The sequence below is a fragment of the Sinocyclocheilus rhinocerous genome, unplaced genomic scaffold (assembly GCF_001515625.1).
Source record: "Sinocyclocheilus rhinocerous isolate Xijiao unplaced genomic scaffold, SAMN03320098_v1.1 scaffold2398, whole genome shotgun sequence".
NCBI classification, from domain to species: Eukaryota; Metazoa; Chordata; class Actinopteri; order Cypriniformes; family Cyprinidae; genus Sinocyclocheilus; species Sinocyclocheilus rhinocerous.
Genome location: NW_015644003.1, coordinates 87,758 through 105,315, shown reverse-complemented (window position 1 = coordinate 105,315; position 17,558 = coordinate 87,758). Strand labels below are relative to the sequence as shown.

Genomic DNA, 17,558 nt, shown 5'->3' with positions numbered 1-17,558 from the left:
GGTCCTGGCCCACGGAGGGCCTCGGAACCTGTAAACGCCCCCAAGTACTTTTTGGGGGGGGGTAGTAGGGCTCCAGCCGTAGAGACGGGGGCTAAGGCTCACCATGGCCTCCTGTGTTCCCTACTCCGCCATGGCCTCCTGTGTTCCCTCTTCCGCCTTGGCCTCCTGTGTTCCCTACTCCGCCATGTCCTCCTGTGTTCCCTCTTCCGCCTTGGCCTCCTGTGTTCCCTAACCCTCATCAGTTCCTGTGTGTTCTAGTTCTTGTCCTTTGTCAGTCGTTAAACGTCATCCTGATGTGTCGAGTCCTGTGATCCCAAGCCTTTGTTCAAATAAACCCTTGTGAGTTACTTTACGCCGTGTCTCCTCGCTCCTTCATTCCTCGTGTGTGTGTGAACCGTGACAGAAATAGACACTGAATGATATTTATTTAATATGACAAATGATTGTAAAGTCATGTAGCCTACACTCATGAACCTTTTATGCTTAAGGTTTTACCTTGATTGAATTGTGTTTTATTAGTGGGTTACCGTGAAAATGAATATTCAGTCATTTACAGTTTTCACCTCTGATATTATAACAGTGATTAAGAATTAAAGTTACGTATTGACTCGGAAGTATGCGGACATCTTTTTGTCGGGTGCTGTTGCCATGGTGAATCATAATTTCAGAGCTCCATTGATCATGACTTCTCATAGTCATGGTGCTTGCGTTAAACTCAGAGTCAACCTACTCAGAGTCGACTGAACTAACTCTGTTCAGCTGTTCTGAACCATCTCCGGATCTCAGGGTAAGTCAACTCAGAGTTGGTTGAACCTGCTTATTGAAACGGGCCCCAGGAGACAAGGTGATGGTAAAATGAGCAAAGTTTATTGAATAATTACAGTAGTGTCACACTCTCCGGGGCTTGTACCATGATGGTGGCTGAACAAACTCAGAGTTACAGGATTAGGTTTGAGCTGACAAAACCAAACCAGTCCAATCCGGCTTTGTTGGTACCATGACACTGATCATCATCCTTCTCTGTCAACACAGGCTTTGATCCTGAGGTTATGAAGCATGTGCGCATGAAAGTGTGACATCAATAATGAGCAGCCTTGAAACTCTGATTCACTGCTGGCGACAGAGTCAGTGCGATTCACTACCACAGATTAAAAGATTGAAAAATATGAATATGAATTTAAACACTTACACAGCAAGATGAAACGATCTGTCCATGAAAGAGGACAACTTAAAACTTATTTATATTGCATATCTTTTTATATTTATATCAATTAAAATAAAAGCTTAATAATTATTATTAAATAAACTGGCTTGTGTAATGGTTTAAGGGTATAGTAATTATATAAATCATATAGAATAATTATAATAAATAATCATGTCTAAAAGCCAGATGATTTAATCTTTAAAAATGTTTTACTATGTTGTGCCCTTTAATTTGGAGCAAGATAAACTGGGGGAGTGGCTTTATTGTGTCCAAGTTGGTTTAAAGCAGGGGTGTCATACATGTTCCTGGAGGACCAGAGTCCCTGCAGAGTTTAGCTTCAACCCGAATTAAACACACCTGATCCAGCTGATCAAGTCCTTCAGGCTTATCTGAAAACTACATGCTGTGTGTGTTGGAACTAAACTCTGCAGGCCCTCCAGAAACTCACCTTTAGTTTAAAACAAGCAAAACCAATCACCTGAGTAAATAGTAATAACTGTGTAAAAAATGATTTATATGTACATTTGACAAAAATGCTGACAATGACAATGCACGACTAATAATTTTGTCCCTTGAAATGTTTTTCAGAAGACTCCCGTGCCGTCAGGACAAGCGGTTTGGAGAATGGATGAATGATGTTTGAAGACGATTAAGATATCACTTATTTCTATTGTTTCATTTCCAGCCAAGATTTTGTAAAATTGTACAAAACATGAAAATATTATGTACTGACTGCATAAAATACTTATTATGAAATGACTTGTACAAGAGAAGGACATTTTATTTGAAATAAAAGTGAAAACAGACAGAAAACATGCATTAATCTTTGAAAACGTTTTTGCTGAGCTGGTTTGACACCTTAGAAGAAGAAGTTCTACTCACTATTAAGAATAAATAATTCAAGGTATAATAACAAAGGCACACAAAGCTGTATTAACTAATTTAAAGGAAACTTTCACCAGTCGTTGCTTCACACTCCGCCTCGATAGGGGGCGGAAATGCAGCTTGAGCTGGTTTTGCAGCCGCCATCACAGAAGAAGAAGAAGCAGTTCCGCTCACATGTCACGCGGAGAGTTTACAGTGAACTCATGCTGTAGCTTAGAGCCAAATCTGCAGCACTAACAGGGAAAGTAGCGCTATTTATTTGACCTGTGTTCATAATGGATTCGTCTGAATCTGCCGCTGGAAAACAAAGAAAGACCGCGAAAAGGCCGCTGAGCGAGGATGCGGGCGCGGCGGAGGAGCGTCTGAACCAGAAGAAGCACTCGGCGCTGTGCGCGACGCTCGGCGGGGAGGACGCGTCCGTCAGGCTGCTGGAGGAGCTGGTGTTCGGCGCGGAGGAGCGGCTGAGCGAGCGTCTGGCGCAGGTGCGGGGACTTCAGCAGCTCGAAAACACCCCTGATTGCATGAGTTACTAGCATGCTAGTGCTTTTAAAGGGTTACAGAAGAAAAGCTGCTCACACTTTAGTTGGGGGACTAACTGCTAACTACGACTTATGCCTCACTAAACTCCTAATGTGCTGCTTATTAATAGTTGGTAAGGTGGTTAAGTTTAGGTAGCGGGTCGGGTTAAGTTAAAGGGCTAGTTCACCCAAAAATGTATTGATTGTATTAAAATGTATTAATTAACTGTCATTAATTACTCCCCCTCATGTCATTCCAAACCCGTAAGACCTCCGTTCATCTTCAGAACACAAATTAAAATATTTTGAATGGAATCTGAGAGCTGTCTGACCCTGCATAGACAACAAGGGTACTACACGATCAAGGTCCAAACAAACGGAGGTCTTCGGGTTTGAAACGACATGAGGGGGAGTAATTAATGACAGAATTTACAGTTTTAGGTGAACTATCCCTTTAAGGGATCTAAAATATGCTCATGCCGAATAAGGCATTAATATGTGCTTTATAAGTACCAATGAACAGCCAATATGCTAGTAATATGCATGCTAATAAATAACTAGTTACATTTATTTTTAGGAGCACAGTTAAAAATGTTTGGAGCACCTTCTGATCAATGACAAAACATTGACCTTCGCATTACGAGGCGATATTTGACTCCTGAAAGTGATTTGCAGGGACATGTTTGTTTTAACCTGTGTAATGGTAGTTTTTCTAACCTTTTAAATGTATGAATTGGGCCCTAAACTGTTACCTAAAGCTATGATAACACCTAAAAGAATGAGTGAAAGAGCGGTGACAGCACCGTAAGAAGGCTTTCTCTTCACACATTCGGCTGAGTGTGATGTGAATGTGTGTGTGTGTGTGTTTCAGCAGGACAGCAGTGTGTTACTGGAGGATGACGACACTCACAGCGTTGGCTCCGAGGAGAGCGGCTCCGAGCGGCCCGCCGTCAGGAGTGCTGTGTGGGAGGATGAGGACGATGAGCTGGACGAAGAGTGAGGCATACTCCTGCTCTCATGCTGCTGTGGAGCTCACTGGAAACTAGGGATGTAACGATTAACCGCGAGCCGGTTGAAAATCGATTCAAATATGTGACGATTCAAATCGGTTGAGATGCTAAACAAATCGCGATTCATTTAGGGGTAGTTTATGAATCCATGTCTGAGGGGAACTTACTGTCTTTAGAAAAGTTTAGATGCAGGGCTCTACAGTGCCACCATTTCAGTTGCATTTGCGACTGAAAACTACTGCGTGTGCGACTGACCCTATCTTCATCATACTTGTGATTGCGCTCAGGAGAGCTTGAAATGTTTCTACGTGTTTTTGCAGCGTTGAGTAATGTATCACAGATTACATTATATTAAAATTTTGTTATTTAGCATACGCTTTTATCCAAAACGACTTACAAATGAGGACAATAGAAGCAATCAAAACCAACAAAAGAGCAATAATATGCAAGTGCTATATTAGTATATTATTATAGTGTTATATTTCAATTTCACTAAGAAATGTGCAGCATTTTGTCCAAGAAATAATAAAAAGACACATTTAATTTATAATTTCTTAAATCTCATTTTGTAAAAAAAAAAAAAATTATAAAAAATCGTGAATCGAATCCAATCGTGAGTTGAGTGAATCGTTACATCCCTACTGGAAACTAAAGCAGGGGTGTCCAAACTCGCTCCTGGAGTTCAGCTCCAAATCAACACCTGCCTGCAAGTGTCTAGTGTGCCTCGTAAGAGCTTGAGTAGTGGTGTGTGTGATTAGGGTTAGAGCTGAACTCTGCAGGACAGCGGGTTGGAGAGCCCTGAACTGAAGCATCAGTTGATTAGATTTGCAGGCTAACTGCTTTTAGATGATCTCACAGCCTTCCTGTCAGTATGCTTGTGTTTCATTTTCAGGTGATTCATTTCTCTAATTTGTTTAATTTGTTTCAAGGGTTGACATGACGCATCGGTTTCGCAGAGACTTTAAAAAGAGTGAAGCTGAGAATAAAATGACAAAACCGAGGCTACAGCAGCGCTTAAAGGAGCAGTAAGTTATAGCAAAATAAAGCGGTTCGTTTAACAGAAAACAACAGTCGGAAGGAAAATGCGTCTGATTTGTTCGACAGGTTTCAGAAAGCCATGGGCGGCACACCCAGCTGGGCAGAAGTGACTGCAAAGAGGAGTCAGAAGAAAGGTGATTACTGGATAACTGATTTATTGAGGGATGTCTTTGTAACTGAAGCTGGTGAGTGTTCAGCAGACTGATCATCATAAATGCTTATTCCTTTCTGCACAGCAGAGCCTGAGACTGAAGATGAGGATGACAGTGAAGAACTGTTGCGCAGGACTGGTAACTTCATCGGCTCGTCTGACAGCCTGCCGAAGGGAATCATCAAGGTAGTGCTTCAGTCCACGTCTGCTGCTTGACCTGTTACCAGTTCAGCCATGAAAAGACATGCTGTCCTTGTGATCGCAACAGTTTATAAAAATACTATTTGTCGTCATCAAAACAGCAGCTTGGAGGTTTGCCAGCAGTTTACTGTTGCTCTGTAAAATAATAATAATCATTATTACTATTATTATTATTGTCATTATTAATGGTCTTTTCTGTCTTTATATAGGTAATGGGCAAAGCGATTAGGTGTGATTAAAGTGTTGAGCTGTTGTGTAAGCAGCTGTTGGTCTTTGTTTGGCAGATAAAGAAGTGCTTGAATGCGAACAGTGAGTGTCCCGGCGGTGATCAGCTGAGCTCCGTGCAGTTTCACCCGTCTGCTCAGATCGTGATGACCGCAGGGCTGGATCACTCCGTATCACTCTTTCAGGTGAAGCGCTTGCAGTCGAGGCTGTGTCTGTAATCGCTCGGTGTCGTTTCTTTCCTATCCCAGCTTAAAGACCTGTTAACATGCATGTTCATCAGAATGGCGCACATATATACTGTTAACAGCTGCTTGTATGATGAGCTTGTTTTATTTGAGATGGTGTGGGCTAGAAGAGTTGGTATTTTGAGCTATTTATTAAATTAGAGGAGGTAATTTTCAACAGCAGACGGAAATATCACGTAACTAGCTGTTTAACATAGGCCTATATCGTTAACATCCTTGAAGAATATCAAGAAAATACTATTTAGGATTGTGATTAAAAAATCTAATCTCACAACAGTTAAAAAGCTTTTTAGGTATTTTACAATATCAATTATGCACGAGCATGCATGGGGATAGGAAGTATACTATAATGAATAAAAAATTAGTAGAGTGGATTCGCATTACTACATTATATACTGAATTGTCAAATCAATGCCAAAATGATAGGAGGCCCAACAATTATGAAACTACTAAATGTATATAAATATAAATAAGGGACTGTTCTATTGAAATCACAGGCAATCTGATATTCTAATGAGTGTGTGTGTGTGTGTGTGTATATTTATATATATTATATAAGCTAAACACTACACATTACAGGAACATAAAAACATATATAACTTAGTTTGACTGATTCATTTTGATCAAAGTAATTCTAAACTTCGTGAGGCAGATGACAACATTCTGTTCTTTCTTTCTTTCTTTCTTTCTTTCTTTATAAAGCACTTTCACACAACTACCGGTTGATCCAAATTGCTGTACAATACAGCTAAAATAAAACAAATAAGAAACCACAAAGCATCAAAACACAATATAACAATACAATTGACATGGCTAGATAAAAGCTATTAACAAGATGTTTTTTAAGCAGGTATTTAAATACTGGCAAAGAGGGCGCAGCTCTAATAGAAGCTGGTAATTTGTTCCATAGACTAGGACCAGCGATCACCTCTGCAATGGGCCCTCGATCTAGGAACAGAGAGGAGACCAAGATTACTGGATCTTAGGGACCTATTTGGTTTATGAGTAGAGATTGCATCAGAGAGATTTGATGCACTGCAAATGAATGTCAAAACTAATCAAACAACCTTCACTACATAAATAACCCTTATTCATTCTTCTCAACAGGTTGATGGCAAGAGCAACCCAAAGATCCAGACCATCCATCTGGAGAATTATCCCGTGAATAAGGCTTCGTTCAGCGCCGATGGGGAGCATATAGTGGCGACTGGAATGAGGAACAAACTCTTCTACATCTATGACATGATGGAAGGCAAAGTTATCCCTGTATCGAGTGTCCGAGGTGAGCTTACTCGCGTGCATCTGCATTTGGCATTTTCTTTCTGTTGAATTATGAATTATACAGCGTGTTGACGGAAGTGATAAAGCTCACTTACACTGTTTTTGTTAGGTCTGAATGAGCAGAGGGTGTCGGACTTTCAGGTTTCTCCAGATGGGAAGTATCTTCTCCTCTCTGGTTCTTCAGGATATCTCCACCTCATGACCACAAAGGTGCAGTACAGCGATCACATCACATCTGCTCGTGATATTCAGAATAGTCCCTGCTTTGAGCTGCAGCCATGTATGTGCTGTTTTCACTGTTAGATCTTATTCATCTGCTGGTAAAGGGTTAGTTCAACCAAAGGGTCAATCACCCTCAAGACGTTTGTTTGTCTTCAAAACAAATTACAAAGTTTTTAATATGCTCTCATCAGTGATGTCCATAATAATCACTTTTTATGATGAACAGGTTTAATGTAGTCCTTCATTTCCGTGGAGCTCATCAAATATGGTGAACAGAAGCTAAACGATCGTTATGTGATATTTGAGATCAATCCTCATCTGTTCTCCTGCAGCGAGGGAGTGTGGTTTTCTAGCTTGTGTGGTATATGGCTGCAGTACACAGTGAAAGATGTGAATCTCATGGCTGTGTGTGACCGTCTCTGCTCTGCTGAACACCGCTCTGAGATTATCTGGAAAAACAAACCTTTATTGTACTGCTGAGGTGGTAACTCTTTAAGGTAGATCCCTGTTTGGATCAGTACAAGTTTGTTTTCTTCTTGTTACACGTTTAGTAGGATATTTACCTCAAAAACAGTCATAATTTAGAAATCAATGGCTGTTTTTAATCCAATCAGTTTTTGGCCCTCTCAGTTAAACACTTCAGGGATTTTTATATTAGATTATATTAGATTGGGCCACTATTACATTTATTGCATGTAGGTACTGGAATTTCTCATTTCAAAAAATCTGGATACATGACACTACAGGGAAAAATTGTGCTCCCTGTCACTTAATGCGCTACAGACACGTAGTACAGAAAGAAAACTCAAAGTTTCCAAACATTATGATCCATCAGGAGGAAATGCAGACACATGGCTCCTCCACAGACTGAAACCGGTTAATGCTGGCCTTTCATCCTGTTCTTAACAAGTTCTGAAGCCTTCAGTATGTGTTTCTAGCACAGCGTAAGGCTAATGTTATTTTCTTGAGTATATCCGTTGTGCTGTGAAATGAGGTCAGGCCTCTCAGTGCTAAGAATCAAGCCGTGGTTTTATTTGTCTGAGATTGTGAGGGGCGATCCTGAATCCCAGTCAGTGCAGTATGGGTGATCAGCGAGTGACTGTCATCAGACTGTGTCCGTGCCTGTAATGAAATGTCTTTTCTAGACCCGAGAAGTGATCCGGAGCATGAAGATGAATGGCAGTGTGTGCGCTGCAGCTTTCACCTCAGACAGCAGCAAGATCTTTGCCAACTCCCGTAAGTCAAACCAAACACCGTCCCTCACGCCGGCTTCTCACGTCACGTTAAACAATAGCTCATCCAGAAGTTACAGTTGTCATTCCAAAGCTGCATGACATTGATGATGATATTACTGTGTTATTGCTAGGCTGCTTCAGCTAGTCATTATCATGAAATAAACCCTGACCCTGTCATCGTCTCAGTCTGAAGGGCTTTCATCTAACTTGCATGTAAAGCAGCTAATCACAGTTTTGTTCAGTGCCACATTTAGGGGCATGAAAATGTAAAGTTGATGTTCCTAAAGTAAAAGCCTGGCGTGCATCTAATAAACGATTAATTCAGGAAGCATTGGGTCAGAGATGAATTTGAGAAGACCCGATTTCTCATATCTGACCATGATGGGAGTCATTTCATTTCATGATAATGATATACGACACAAGAATAACTGTTTTTGCTGGAAATAAATCTTAGATTGACCTTTGAAATTTCACAATTCTCTATGCCAATTTTATTATGACTGCAATAACTAATACTAACTCGGTTTACAGTTTGAAATGGTAGAAGTATATACAGTGCCTTGCGAAAGTATTCATACACCTTCATTTTTTTTTACATTTTGTTATGTTGCTGTGAATTTGCCACAGGTTAACTTCACTTGAAGTGTCGTAATATCTACAAGCAAAATTAATGCTCCTGAGCTAAATTTCAACTGTCCCAGATACGGGTATGAATACTTTTGCAATGGAATCATTTGTTTTTTATTTTTAATAAATTTCCAAAGATGTTAAAAACCTGTTTTTTTGCTTGACAATTATGGTGTATGGAATGTAGATTGGTGTGGAAAAAAACTAATTTAAAGCAGTTTAACATAAGTCAGCAACAAAACAAAATGTGAAAAAAATGAAAGGGTATGAATACATTCGCAAGGCACTGTAGATACCTCGCCCCAGAAACAGCAGGAGCAGTCTGAGTCTCTGAAGATGGCACACGCCGCGCCAGGCTTTATTCAGTCAAAGAGCTGTGTGTGTGTGTGTGTCGCAGAGGAAGGTGAGGTGTTCATCTGGGATGTGCAGAGCAGTAAATGTCTGAAGAAGTTTGCGGATGACGGCTGTATCAGAGGAACGTCTCTTGCGCTGTCCCGGGATGGCCTGTATCTGGCCTGTGGGTGAGTAACATCAGCACACTCTTCGTCTCAGTGATTCTCTCTTACTGAAGCTGATAGCAGTGTCCTATCATGCATTAAACATCAGCCAGTGCCAAGCTTTTACTGACACCTCCGCCTGTATCCAGTGATAATTATTATTATCAATATAATTAACAGTAATGAAGCTCCCTCTAGTGTTGTTTTATAGCTAACGAATGAACTGTCAGCACCGGATCTCTTTCCTGAGGTAATGCAACATTAAGTGACATACTGTTCACAAGCTGCTTCATTTGACATCTTTCTTTCGGTTAAAGCGCGGATTGAGCGATTATATGAGACATGATTAATTTCAGTAAGTTATCTTTCAACACGTTCTGATGCTCATTCAGGCTTATTTTGTGCTGTAACTTGTATTAAACTGGAAGAGACTTGCGCTGCCGCTTGAACTGAAGCCGTCTGTCATGCCGTGTGAATATTGGGTGATCATTTATTAGGTGAGTTTTGTGATAAAATGTACAGGATTTGAAAGTCGAGACTTATCAGAAGTAACGAAGCACAAGCTCTTTGTGATAATTGGATTGGAGGCGCATTACAAATAATGTTGTTTGAAGGGAAAACAGTGGACCTGGCAACCCTGGCTTGAACTGCGGGTGCTTCATGGGGTCAAACAGAACCCCTGTTAATTCGTTATTGTCTTAACCTGGACCGCGCTAAATTCAACACAAGAAACATTTTCTTCACGCAAGTCTGTCTGACATGCTTTTGATTGACAGGAAATAATCAGCCCTGAACATCGGCTGTTTTTAAACGATGATAATTGCTTTTATCAGCCGATACATCGGTGCATCCCTTAGTGGAATAACCGAAAACTGTAGCCTACTCTGGTGAAAGTGCAAATACTTCCTAGTAATCACTGAAGAAGAAGTAAGAATGTTAATAATTGCCTGAGTAAGAGTAAAGAAGTGTCCAGTGAAAGTAGCTCAAGTAGTGAGTCCCTAGAGACTTTAGATCTGATTCAGAACAAGCAGGACAATGAAGATGAAATATCTGTCTCTGTTGATGCTTTGTTTTGTCAGTCTCTCTGTGTGTGGCTCAAATGCTGCATGGACTTTATGAAAGCAGCACGTGAATATGATTTCAAATACACAGCGTTTCTGGTTGTTTTTATACATTGGTGTTTTCAAACAGCAGATGGAGTGTTTGTTTTTTAAATCATTTTACTTTTTCAAAAATTAAGAACAAAATAACTGTTTAAGAAAGCTTGTCTGCAAGTATTAACTTGAAGTATTAACAGCATGTAGGTTATGAGCATGTGTCATGCAGAAGTGTTGTAAGGCTGTGCTGCTCGGTTGGCAGGTCTCAGAGTGGCGTGGTGAACATCTACTCACAGAAGGACTGTCTGCACACGCTGGAGCCCAGACCTCTGAAGGCCGTCATGAACCTGGTGACAGCAGCCACCTCTCTGTGCTTCAACAGCACCTCCGAGATCCTGGCCATCGGATCCAGAGCGGATGATGAGGCCAACCGGCTGGTGTGTCACAACTCCTGCCTCACATTGCAGTAACTCTCATTCAGCGGTGTATATGTAAAATATCATAATATAATAGATGTAAATTGGATTGTATTAAATGGTTCTTTAATAATGCTTAATTTATATGCTATTTTTCTTTAGAAAATGTGTGGATAATTAACACATTTTGTAAATTGAAGGGAAAACATGCCTGGAAAACCTGGCTTATGAAAGTGTTTCTCATCCTCATAAACAGCTCTTTATTAGAAATATACCTGTTGTGGCCGTTAAGGGATGCACATGTTCAGAAACAGTACTGTGGCGTTCCAGTGATTCTTGATGGGTTTTAACAGACCTAAAGAAGACCTCGCTCTCTCCATTACACCAGCAGCAGTCTGGACGCTTGACATGAGGCAGTTTTGAGTCCATGGATTCATGCTGTTTGTGCAAATTATCATACAACACTTGACATTATTACTGAGATCACACGAGCTGAAGCTGCAGACCCGTATCTGCATAATCAAGTATTGCACTGCTGACGCATGATTGGCTGATTAGATCATTGCACAAGTATCTGTACTGGTGCTCCTAATAAATTGCCCAGCAGTGTGTGTGTATATATGTATACATAGACAAACCTCGTAATGTCTGTATAGTAATGAATTGTCGATGACTGAAAGAGTGCATATTTCTGTGTTCTGCAAAAATTGGATTTCAAATACCGTTCTTGTTTTTAGTTATTGCTACATTATACACAATAATGGGGTAGTTGGTCGTTTGTTGGGATTTTTAGTTGCAAAATAATTTAGATAACTTAATTTTATTTTATTTTTCCCTTTTAAGGTCCATCTTCCGAGTTTCACAGTGTTCTCCAATTTTCCACAATTCCAAAGGAAAACCATATTTCGAACCCGGTGTCTGGATATCTCCCCACAGAGTGGATTCTACACTGTGGCCAATAATAAAGGCCATGCTTTGCTCTTCAGGTGAGGGACAATCACACCCATATGTTGGTGTCATGTCAATTACGTTAGTTTTCTTTTGTTTTTGCTACATGTGCAATGAATTGATGAATCACAGGTTCAGCATTTAGACACAGTTTTTCCAGATTCAGAAGATTTTAATGAATTCGGTGCATTTTAAAATGCATCTATAGGTTTCTTTAAATGTAAATTTTGGATTCATACATTTTAGGAAAGAAAAAGACAAACTACTTTAGATTGTCCAAAGCACTAAATGTAACTGGAAAGGAAAATCATAACCTACATGAAGATACAGGTGCAGAACCAGCGGTGTTTAGGAAGAAATCTAATGGCGTGTCAGTTCATTAGCCTCTGCTCCGCTAGACACCTGACACGCTTCAGTGCAATGAAGGAATGACTTTAAACGAATAGAGCTAGAAAACAAGTGAATCGTTCGACCTCTTTTACACTGATGGTTTTGCTATGCTAGTGTTATCCAGATGTTTTATAAGCATGTGTATTGTTGTTTGTCTCTAGGCTTCTGCATTATACTGACTTCTAGAGATGAAGCACCGCAAACGGCCGATGGGCTCAGACCTCTGTCGGTTCATCTGATTTCTGTTCAATAAACCTTTGCCACATCACTCCGAGAACCATTATGCATTTGTTACAGTTTGGTCATCTTAATACAGTTGACACTTGTCCTTGTCTTTAGAAGAGGACCTGCAGTAGAGCTCTTAAAGTGACCGTTTGATTTTTTTGTTCAGTTTAATTGAATAAAACTTTACATACATATTCTTCCAGAGCAGCTTTACCAAGAACGGCCTTATAAATGCCGCAGTTGCCAACAGTGGCGGTGACGAGAAGAGCTCACTAAGATGTTGAAGGATAAGAATAAATGCTTGGAAGTAGAGATGCGTCTGAAACAGAATACCTTGTTAGGAAAGGCATGAATAATGATTTCAAAATGAATCAAATAATAGAAAACAGATTCAGCAGACATAGTGTTTTGTGATAACAGGTGAGCCAGAGGATAGCAGGACATTATACATTCCTCTGTAAAACTGCTACACAATGAGTGTGTGACGTGAAAAACTGCAAATCAAACAGCCACATAAACGTCTTGCCAAGACTAAACTTACTGAATCCATACACATTTTCTATAATTTGATATATATCCTGATAGATATCCTTTCATTAGAGGTTGTTGATACAACTCAGTAGGCAAAATTTGGCTCTCCTCCTTGTACTAACAAATTTATTCAGTGTGCATGAATGTGTGCATACACAGGTGAATGTTGGATTATATGCAGGGATTGAAATGAACTTTTTCACTCACCAGCCAATTTGGCTTCTAAATTTTTAAGTTACCAGCCGTTCATAACTTCTACTAGCCAAAAAAAAAAAAGAGAGAGAAATAAACCAACAGTTTGAGGCTGTCTACACTGGGCGTGACACAATCATTTTGTGTCAGTATTAGGGTTGTGCGATATTAACAATCTCAATATTGTCTGGGATTTTATCGATAACGATAATTGGATGATATTTTGCTGTGTGTGTTATTGTGCTGATATCTTAAGGATACCGTGAACAGCTGACTCCTAAAGTTTTTGATATATTTCATGTTCTGTGTGGTCAGTACACAGCAGTGATAGAAATTAAGCTTTTCCAATAAGTTTAAATAGATTTTTACCTTTTATGGACATTTTTACCTTTATAAAGCCATTTTTTTCTAAAAGTGTGCATCATATTTTAAGTAAAATTCTTACATTTAATCAGTCAATTATAAGACATTTAGGCTGTCACTAATCAATAAAATTAATCTTTGCAGAAGTTCCATATGAAGTGGCATTTGGATGTATTTACACGTTAATGGAGCTTAGAGTTTATGTGATCATTCTTAATGCATATTAATAGACTGAATCATGCAGTGAAAGAACGCGCACTAAATGTGCACGCGCACTAAAGCCTGTGTTGGTCTAACCAGACTTCATCACGTTGCGTATGCGTGCCTCTGTAGGTGTGTTTTGTGTTTGGTTTTTGCAATATACTCGATAATGTCATGATGTCTCACGAGTTCAGTATTTGCGCTAAACCTGCGCAGATTTGGCTTGCATGAACTTCCCCAAGAAATTAATGAGTGAACATAACTTACGAAAAGTAACCCTACAAAAAGTACCCCGCCAAATTGTCTAGTGATTTGACAGCGTTCCCCGCCACAGCTGATTTTTACCCACATTTGGCGGGTTGGCGGGTGTTAATTTCAAGCCCTGATTATATGTAATACAATCACCATATTATACAATAACTTGATGGAAGTTTACATTTTAACCATATGACGTTTGGCTTGAAATCAAAGTGATGTTTGACAGACACGGGTAATGGCTGCTCTGTGACCACAGGTGTGGGCTTAATAATGCCCTGGGCCAGACTGTGGCATATCAGATAAAAACCCTGGGAAGGGTGTCCCAAAGTGTAGGTGGAGGATAGAAGTGACGAGTTTTGGGACCTGAACAGGAAAGCTGATGGGATTGGGATCCATCTGTGTAGAATACGAGTGGGACATGCCCTTCACTTCTAATAAAGTTTACCTCCAGTTTTATTATAAAATATTCATCTGTTTTCATAGGACAAATGTGGGGGTCAGTTTCCTGTAGCGTTTAAGTCCATATCTAGCACACCTGAAGCAGCTGATCGAGGTCCTCAGGATCACTGCAAACCTCCAGGCAGCTGGAATAAACTGCAGGAATGGAGCCTCCAGGAGCAGTAGCAGATTTGACAAAGTAAATGATGATAGAATTTCCATTTTTGGTGGACTGCCCCTTTAAGAAACTAGAGAGCTGCTACATTGTGCATGTGTACTGGTCTTTTCCATGGTGAGTCCAAGTCTCACATATTATTGCTTATAGGTTATTTCTAAGTCAACTGTAAGTTCCCTTTCATAGGTTCACTCAATGCTGCGATAGCGTCATCGCTATGGGAACACGTTTGGTGTGACGAATGTCTGAAGCCCTTATACCATCACGCCAATTCATTGGCCAATAGCACTTAACACCGCCCCGAGAATACGTCACATATGCTCATATCAGTGTGCTATGTGAGAATCTGATTGTCAACACTGCGGTAGCGGCTGATTTGGCCTGCTGCCCTGTTTTTTGTTTTGTTATCATTATTATTATTAATATTTTATATTTATGCCTTCTCAATGTACCAAAGTGATCATTTCCGATCTTTTCATTCGACAATAAATCATAAATCGGTTAATCTTGACTGGCAGCACTGCACTAGGCCTATACGAATCCGCTCATGTGTGTTCCGCGCTTCCGTCAAACGATTCCGAACAGAACCGATGCACGGGACTCGATGAAAGAGAGGAAGCGGCCAGAAGAAGCAGTGAAATGTAGCCTCATCACTGACCTATTCAGGGCTTCAAGTGCAGGTCAGTTTCATCTGTAAATACGCTAGATAGTTTTGTCTTTATTAACGTAGTTGAGTATTAAACTGCTGGTAGCACCCCATTATTATCATCATTCAGAATGCTGTGCTAAATAGGATATCAATATCGATTGTAAAGTTACATTAAAAATTTTAGCAGAGACAGATATTCATATGGAGGACAGGGAGGGAGGGAGCTAGAGCAGACAGCAACACAAAAATAATATGAGTAACAGGCTCACAGCCTAATAATTCAATAGTGTATTAGACTTTTTCAACAAATATATTGTACTCATTTTGACATTATGCACTTTAGAAATTGTTTTAATACACTACCAGTCAATAGTTTTTGAACAGTAAGATTTTTTATGTTTTTTAAAGAAGTCTCTTCTGCCCAACAAGCCTTCATTTATTTAATCCAAAATACAGCAAAAACTATAATATTGTGAAATATTTTTATTAAAATGTCATTGATTTCTGATGCTCTGCTGAATTTTCAGCATCATTACTCCAGTCTTCAAGTCAAGTCAAGTTTATTTGTACAGCGCTTTTCACAATACAAATCATTGCAAAGCAACTTTACAGCAAATTAAGTTTCTACAATATTTAGTGGTAGCTTATCAGTGGTGACTGTCAATTAATTGTGGTCTTCAGTGTCACATGATCTTCAGAAATCATTCTAATATGCTGATTTGCTGCTCAAGAAACATTTCTGATTAGTATTATTATAAATGTCTTTATCATCACTTTTGATCAATTTAAAGCAAAAATAAAAGTAAAAATTTCTATAATCCCCCCCCACTCCAAGCTTTTGGTATAGTCCATGGGTAATGTTACAAAAGCTTTTTATTCCAGATAAATGCTGATATTTGGATCTTTCTATTCATCAAAGAATCCTGATGTACTCAATTGTTTTAAATATTGATAATAATAACAACAACAAAAACTTGCACAGCTTTTTGATCACAGGAATAAATGACATTTTACAAATATAATCCAATCAAAAGCAGTTATTTTAAATAGTAAAAATATTTCATAATATTACTGCTCTTGCTGTACTTTGTATCAAATAAATGCAGGCTTGGTGAGCAGAAGAGACCTCTTTAAAAAAACATTAAAATCTTACCGTTCAAAAACTTTTGACTGGTAGTGTATATTTGTATGAAATATAAGTTTATTAAATCTATGGTATTTAAGTCATTTTAAGATAAATAACATTCTTTGCTAACAAATTGAAAAGTGAATGTTTTCAACAAGGTGGACACAGTTCGGTCACTGGTGAAGAAGTGACAGGTAAGAAAAAAAAAAAATGGGTGGCAGAGATATTGGGTCCCAGACTAAGGATTTAGACCTTTTTTATGTGATGGCCATACAAATAATAGGGTTGTCTGGTTTCAGAAATTGTTGTGGATGTATAGGCTATATACAGGAAATAAGGGGTCAAAATTGCACCTTTTGGGGTACAACAGCTTGTCAAGGGTACGAATTACTACTCTTAAGGTGCTAATATGTACGGTGTACTGCTACGGTGTCAAGCTGTTGTACCCCAAACGGTACAGTTTTGGCCCCTTTTTTTCTGTGTGGCCTGGATGTGTGAGATTTCCCGGCCTGAAATTGAGTCCCAGTCCTGCCCTGCTACAGCGGCCTCTGATTCGGAGGACCTAATAGGTGATTTGTGCACTTCTCTCCCTCCAAGCGGACAGGAGAAGCACACTCCCCTGTCTTACAGTGAACTGTTAGAGGTCGTTACTCGCGCTGTAGACAAGCTGGGGTTAGAATGGGACAGCGAGCCGGCGCAAAATCAGTCTCTTGGATGCCCCCATATCCAAAGATGGCCTGTCTGGGGAATCGGTCACCAATGTTGTGGAGAAATTTAGAGCGGCGAAACAGCAGTCTGCAGTTTTTCGCCAGCTCATCCCACGCAGGTCTAGGGAGGTCGCGCGGCAACCACCTGCAAGTTCGTTCACGCTCGTGTTACATGCCTCCCCTGTCTAGGGTCAGGGATGGCCGAAATAAGGAAATTTACGAACGAAGCCATTAGAAGGAAAAAACTTTTCAACTGGCAACCTGGAGCTCTTCTCTCCTGTCCCAGCACTCCACAGAAAATCACACAGATTTTCGTAATAGTCTAGAAAATTGGTTTATTTAGCAAGTTCAAAAAAAGTACCGTATTGACCCGAATATAAGACGATGTTTTTTTCTTGGAAATACATCTGAAAAAACGCGGTCGTCTTATATTCAGGGTCTAGACTTTGACATGTCAATAATACACCCACAACAATAGGTGGCGCCAAATACGCATAAAACGG

At 39.8% G+C, this 17,558-nt stretch overlaps 1 protein-coding gene across 4 annotated transcripts; it reads left to right on the top strand.

Moving 5' to 3' along the window:
* The first annotated feature begins 2,214 nt into the window (after positions 1-2,214).
* utp18 (UTP18 small subunit processome component) lies at positions 2,215-12,458 on the top strand. 4 transcript variants are annotated; one of them, XM_016575295.1, is made up of 13 exons: positions 2,215-2,571; positions 3,482-3,603; positions 4,547-4,642; positions 4,722-4,789; positions 4,895-4,992; positions 5,292-5,417; positions 6,585-6,759; positions 6,868-6,968; positions 8,126-8,216; positions 9,240-9,363; positions 10,699-10,873; positions 11,696-11,838; positions 12,352-12,458. In XM_016575295.1, exons 1-13 carry the CDS (start codon positions 2,365-2,367, stop codon positions 12,374-12,376), a joined length of 1,551 nt encoding a protein of 516 aa, XP_016430781.1. In that variant the 5' UTR covers positions 2,215-2,364; the 3' UTR covers positions 12,377-12,458. The 4 variants fall into 4 exon arrangements, with proteins under 4 accessions (XP_016430781.1, XP_016430780.1, XP_016430779.1 ...); XM_016575294.1 differs by having other exon boundaries at positions 4,892-4,992; XM_016575293.1 differs by having other exon boundaries at positions 3,479-3,603.
* The last annotated feature ends 5,100 nt before the right edge of the window (positions 12,459-17,558 follow it).

Excerpts from the sequence above, each read along its gene's own strand:
- utp18 (XM_016575291.1), top strand. The coding sequence starts at position 2,365 with ATGGATTCGTCTGAATCTGCCGCTGGAAAACAAAGAAAGACCGCGAAA. Across the intron at positions 4,643-4,721 it reads CAGCAGCGCTTAAAGGAGCA|GTTTCAGAAAGCCATGGGCG; the intron begins GTAAGTTATAGC and ends TTTGTTCGACAG. Across the intron at positions 4,993-5,291 it reads TGCCGAAGGGAATCATCAAG|ATAAAGAAGTGCTTGAATGC; the intron begins GTAGTGCTTCAG and ends TTTGTTTGGCAG.